The 6,000-nt window shown below is 45.1% G+C and overlaps 1 protein-coding gene across 1 annotated transcript in view; it reads left to right on the plus strand.

The window, feature by feature from the left end:
- Positions 1–5,937, plus strand: part of LOC122171705 (doublesex- and mab-3-related transcription factor 1) — a gene marked incomplete at its 5' end in the record, with an annotated part of 52,402 nt that extends 46,465 nt beyond the window's left edge. The window contains one exon of the mRNA XM_042839446.1: positions 5,801–5,937. Within this exon, the coding sequence (XP_042695380.1) occupies positions 5,801–5,937 (137 nt within the window). The remainder of the gene's footprint in view (positions 1–5,800) is intronic.
- Positions 5,938–6,000: the final 63 nt, after the last annotated feature.

A 6,000-nucleotide genomic window follows, 5' to 3' on the forward strand; every position in this document is an offset into this window, starting at 1 on the left:
ATTTGAAAACACACAATGAATGTGCCCTACTGTGGGCATAAAAGATAATCCTAATTATTTTAAATGTTAGGAAGAAGGGTAGGCGTTTGAGAAGGGGAAAAGGGCTTTACTGTGAAATAGTATATCTGTGCTAAGAGACACAGGCTGGACTTGGTTTTGATTGCATTTCCTTAGGCATGTTTTGTCTTCTTTTTTTTTTTTTTTAATGAAAAGGCAGCTCTGCTTGTTCTTGACACTTCTTACAGCAGGATAATTTCCATTGGCATGCATTGCTGGAACTGGACTATTTGCCCTTGTATTAAAGGCATGCAAAGCAAGGAGGGAGCACCACTCTCTTTTTATTTTTAATTTGTCTGCATTACAGTCAATGCCGAATAGTCCACAATGAATTGATCAAAATGAAAACTGCAAAGATATTTCAGCTGAGATGTGTAACATGGAGTAACTCTCATTTCAAGGCAGATCTATAACTGAGTTTTCATTAGTGCCTCATTACTGTTTTAGCATCAGTCTCCCTGTTAGACCAATAGCTCATCTTACTATGTGCTCTGCATAATCTTCTCTTAAGAAGCCTACATCCATGCTAGAGAGTGATAATGAGCTGTAGCAAATAGAAACTGCTGGTGTCAGGGTGAGGTTCCAGAGTTTCACCCTTTGGGAAGCACTGCCTACTCCAGGTCTGAGAGGAGGGCCAAAGTATGAGAGGAAGACAGTCACTGCAGCACACCTGTGGTATGTGAGGAGGTATTGGTTAGAATTCTCAGTCAGTAAGAGAGATTTAGTCTCAACATTCATGCAGAGACAGAGTAGCACAGAATAGCTAGGAAATACTGGGGATTCATTGAGCATTCACTGTGTTCAGTAACATGAATTTCTGCAGCTTTAAAAGCATGATTCCTTTTGTTCAGAAGAAATTTTAAAAACAGCTGACACATGTTTTTCTCGGCTAAAAACTTTCCTCCGTTAACACTGGTTTCTTCATTATAGAGTAAAACAGTCAGTCCTCTGTCCTTTCAAACAACGCATTCATGGCATACATGGAAAGTTCAATGGGGACAGATCTTTGTTTTGGCCTTCTGTCACCTAACTCTTTTAGAGCTGGAATGCTTGCAGGGTTAGGCACCGCAAAGATGACAGGTAGCAGAGCGCAGTTGGTCTGGGAGAACTGAGCTTGGTATTTTTGTGTGTGCTTGCATTGGGATTTCATTTGGCCCATCTTGAGATGACATACAGCACAGTCAGGACACTGGCACTCCTGCTGCTCCTCTAATGTTTCCTTCACAACAGGAAAGTAGTGAGTTTCTCTATCTTTTCTGTGTGTTTCTTTCTCCATAGCCGAGCCAGTGTTCATTCTGATGATCCTCTGGTTTTACAGGAGTTACCAATTTTGTGTTTTGTTTTGTTCTTTGAATGAATGCTTTGTTAAGCAGCTGCCGTGTGTTCTTGCATTTGATGTACCTTGCAGGCTGTTTACTGGCAGCAGGTGGTAGAGCCAGCCCTGCAGTGTCAGTATGAGCTGTAGAGTGATGATTACCACCAACTTGAGTGCAGATTGAGCAATATCTTCCAACAGAGTCCCATCCACAGTATTTCCAGGACACTAAGCCAGCATTCCCTCAGAACACTGCCAATCACCCCAGTCGCCACCCGTTGCCAATCGTAGCTGCATGGAGATGGGTGTGCCTTGAGGTGGTAATCTGAGGGAAATGCCCCAGTTCTTTTTTCTTTCCGTCTACCCTTCACACAGCCAGCAGGTCTTGCTTCTGATTATCATTGCCACTGATTTCTTAGGCCTGCTGGTTGCTAAAGACACTTCATATAGGATTTTCAGGGCCTAGAATAGCAATCACTTCTTGCACATTCATTTTCAGTGGTACTTACAAAAGGAAAATTATTTTGCTGTAGAAAGGAAGAGACCATGAAAGACTGAAAAGTTCCATTTCTGCCTCAAATCAAAACCCTGGCCTGCTTCAGTTGTGCTCCACTGCCTCAGGACAGCAGCAACAGCTTCGTTTGCCCTTCTTCCTCTGAGGGTGAGCATGGATGTGCTTACAGATGCAGGTTTAGGTCTACACACTAGGAAGAAGTATATAGTCCTTAGGAGCAGGTGGGAAAGGCCTACATGTTTTTCTTTTCCTTGAAAAAGGTGAAAAAGCTTTAAGAAATGGATTGTAACTCTCAACCTTAAATCTTTTAAAATTGCTTCCTACTGAGAGTTTAATAGTTTTTTAAATGTAAGCTCAGGAAAATACTTACTTTTCAAGCTTGAATATCCTTCCGCTTTCTCAGATCACTGAAAGTGTATTATTCTTTTCAGTCCACTGAATTACAGGGATCACTCATGTTAAAAGTTAATGCAGTTTCCAGTGTCAGAAGATGTAAGGTTTTCTGGTTTTGGTTCGTATCCCTTCTCACTTCTTTTACTGTGTGATATTAGCTGATATTTTTTTTCAGATTCATATGGCTCAAAAGTATTCAGGTTTCCCAAGTGTAAAAGGTAATTAGATCAAGGAATGATCTTTAAAAGCCATCATAGACCCAATTCTGGTGCTGTTATTTACACAGATAAGGGCTGTGTAACTACAGTGGGAGGATCAGCCACAAGCCTCAAACAGATGAAGCTCATACATTTAAATCAAAAAGAACATGGGTTTTGTTTCTTTGATCTTGGAATTTTTACATTTTATTGCTGTGTGATCAAAACACTGGAACAGAATTGCTCATTTCTTTCTTGCTGCCTTTTTATGGCTACAAGTCCCAAATCAAGTATCTTGCTCTCATTATCAGCTACCAACCTACCTGCTGGCTGACTTTGGTGTCTCCCACTGAATGCAATGAAAGTGAGTCCAAGCTAGCAGTGCAGGCTGGGATACAGGGGTAGGTCCCATTTGCAGAGAAGAGACCTCTGTAGTTCAAGGTTATTTTTAAAATCTAGGTGGCTCTGCTTACATCCTCCTGTGCACGTTCAGAGATTAGCGTAGCTAGCCCAAGCTTCACAACTCTGAAAACCAGAACCGTTTTGACTGTCACTGGAAGAGCTGCCTGTGTTATTTAGATCAGTTGCCTCCAAGCTCTGAGATGTTTTGTGAAACCAACCAACCCAGTGGTGACTGGGAATGTTCCTGTGCTAATACCCCTTCCATCTGAGGTTTCATTATGATGTCAGGTACCTCATGAGAAATGCTGGGAGACTGGTGGAGCTCCACTGGTCCAAAAGCTTAGGAACCACTTCCTGGGGTGCTGAGAAACAGATGTGGGTGCCTGTCTACAGAAAGGCTGACGTCTGTATCATTCTCCATGTTTTTAATAAATTAATGTAGAGCTGCTGGGTAAATAGATCATAAAAATGAAATTGCAGTTTTACTGTCATAGGGTTTTAACACTGGTGCTATGTGGCATGTTGGGTGGGTTTCTCACTGCACTCCTTCCATGTAGGGAAAAGCTTTCTTTATGTTTGTCAGAAAGATTTATAAATTTTAAAATGTGCCTTTCCGTCACTCCAGGCACATGTGTACTAAAGATATTAACAAATCCTGTCAAAGAAATAAGCCACTTGCCCATCTGGCTACTCAGGAGTTAACAAAAAATTAACTTTAATCACTTCTTTTATACTTTCTGGAGCTTGAGAACAGGGGGATTCCTTATTGCTTATCCTAAGTATGTTGAGCTTTGCTAGATCAGGGCAGAACGAGGTTGCAGAGTTGGAGATTTGAGCCACTGAGGCAGTCGTTGGTGTTCAAGCCAGACGTCTAGTTGTTTGCTTCATAATGCAAGGTGCCTTGTGGAGAAAGGGACATTTCCTGGTGCCAGATATGGCCAAATTCAGCGGAAGCTTGTATTGCTGACTGGCAACAGCTGTGGCCTTGTGTGACCTGTGAGGAGCTGATCTCTGGAATGTTTACACCAAGAGAGATATGGACTGCTATGTGTTCTGTAGGAGCTTTTGCTCTTTGGCATCCTGGTGCAGACCTATGTAGAGAGCACCTGTGTTCCGTCATTACGCAGTGGTCAAAGCATGAACCACTGCAACAAGCTACTAGCCTGAAGTGTTAAGTGAGATGTGCTTCAGACCAGGGGAGTGTGGGCTGCCCAGTGAGTATGTTTGGGCTCTGGTAGCCTGTCTGACCAGGTGAGCCTGCTTCCCTTCTACAGGAACAGGAATGCTCCTCCATTCTCTGCACTTTTCCCCTAATCTGCATGTTTACATCTGGTTCAAGTAATGGGAGCTCCTCGGCAGTAAGTCACAAGCAGAGGATTAGCAGAGGAGGTGAAGTGGAACGCTGACTGCATCCTCATCCAGAGACTGAGAAGCTTATGTCTTCTCTTGCTTGGTCTCTGCCACTAGCCCTGCTGACAAGTGAAGAGATGGATAGGAAAGAGAACGTTATCTGCTACCTGAGGGTAGCAGAGGAGAAGTTATCTGCTACCTGAGGGTAGCAGAGGAGAACCCAGCTTCCTGTTTCCACGTTGGTAGTAGCATTCACAGGATGTGTGAAGTGTTCAGCAGTTGCTTTGTCAGTCTCTTACCTAAGCACTGCATTCTTTCTTATCTTTCAGCTAGGAGATGAAGGTAATATAAGATTAATATCCTACTGGGCAAAAAAACGTTTGTTTTAATCAAATCTGAGACAGCAGTAGTCTGATGCAGGAGACTGATGTTAAAGAATTGACTTGTCCCTCACCGGTATCAAAGGAGAGGCCACACAAAATCAGTGACTTAGGTTCCACCACTGCAAAAAATGGGCAAAACTCCCTAAAAGTGTCTGAAATTACCATTTAATGTAGTCACAGACAAGCAGGTGAAAATGGTATGTGGGGCCTCAACGGCATACCCTGTAACCTGTGTTTAAAATGAGGACGAATCAGGGAATTAAGCTGCACTTGGAAGTTACTACAGAAGCAGACTGCCACTGCCCTGCAGAGGTGAGACGTTTGTGCTTTTCAAGATAAGGTTTCTTCCTTTTGTAGTAATGGGGTACATCCGTAGGACTGCTGCTTATTTCCCCTGAATCCCCGTGGCTTGGATGTGAGAGTCGAGCCCAACCCTTTATTTGTAATGGAACTGCTAGCACCTCGTGCTGGAGGGGGAGGGCAAGGTTGAGCCTTCCTATTCTCGTGCAGCTGTACCAGATCCATCATAGCTTCCAAAACACAGGCAGTGGCTGTGAAGTGCATTCTCTTTTTTGAAGACCACGGCCTGGTAGTACTCTCCTCTCAACAGGAAAATCCAGAGCACGGTAAGTATTGATGCTAAGGTGTCTGGCCAGTGGAGATCCACTGCAACGTAGTTCCCTCCGACTGTCCCAGCCACCGGTGTGTTCTGCTAATTACACCATAGATTTCCCTATTGATGAACAGAACTGTGTTAACGCAGAAGCAGGGATGTTGCCCTCGCTGCCGCTGTTGTACACGGAGCCGGGCAGATGCTGGCCGTTAGTTACACAAACATTAGTATTAACGATTGGCCATTTGGAATCGGTGACAAACTGCCGCCCGCCGGAATCCTGAGCCTGAAACCAATCAGGAAGTTAATGAGGAGAGAAATTACCACTGCAGCTTCCCCTTAATTATATTCACGGCAGGCAGGAAGGGAGTGCTGGAGGTGGATCTCAACTCATCTAAGGTTAGGAAGGTCAGAGACCCTTTTACTCGGTTTTGTATCTACTGCAAATTGCAACGTTGCAGCCGTTCCAAGCGCTGCCTTCTTTCTGAGTTCTCCGATGTCGGCCCGGGGCAGCGCTCCGGGCCCCGGGGTGCAGCGGCGCGGGGCTCAGGCTCTGTGTTCTCTCCCCTCACGCAGTGTTTTCGCCGCCCAGCAGCCAGGACTCGGGCCTGGGGTGCCTGTCCAGCAGCGAGAGCACCAAGGGAGACCTGGAGTGCGAGCCCCACCAAGAGCCCGGCGCTTTCGCGGTGAGCCCGGTCCTCGAGGGCGAGTAGGCGCGGCGCCGGGCGGCTGCTGCGCGGCGTTCACTGTTGCCTTGTTCTGTTGGGGGTTGCGGG

The sequence above is a fragment of the Centrocercus urophasianus genome, unplaced genomic scaffold (assembly GCF_019232065.1).
Source record: "Centrocercus urophasianus isolate 14NV4802_14NV808 unplaced genomic scaffold, USGS_Curo_1.0 seq_925, whole genome shotgun sequence".
NCBI lineage: Eukaryota > Metazoa > Chordata > Aves > Galliformes > Phasianidae > Centrocercus > Centrocercus urophasianus.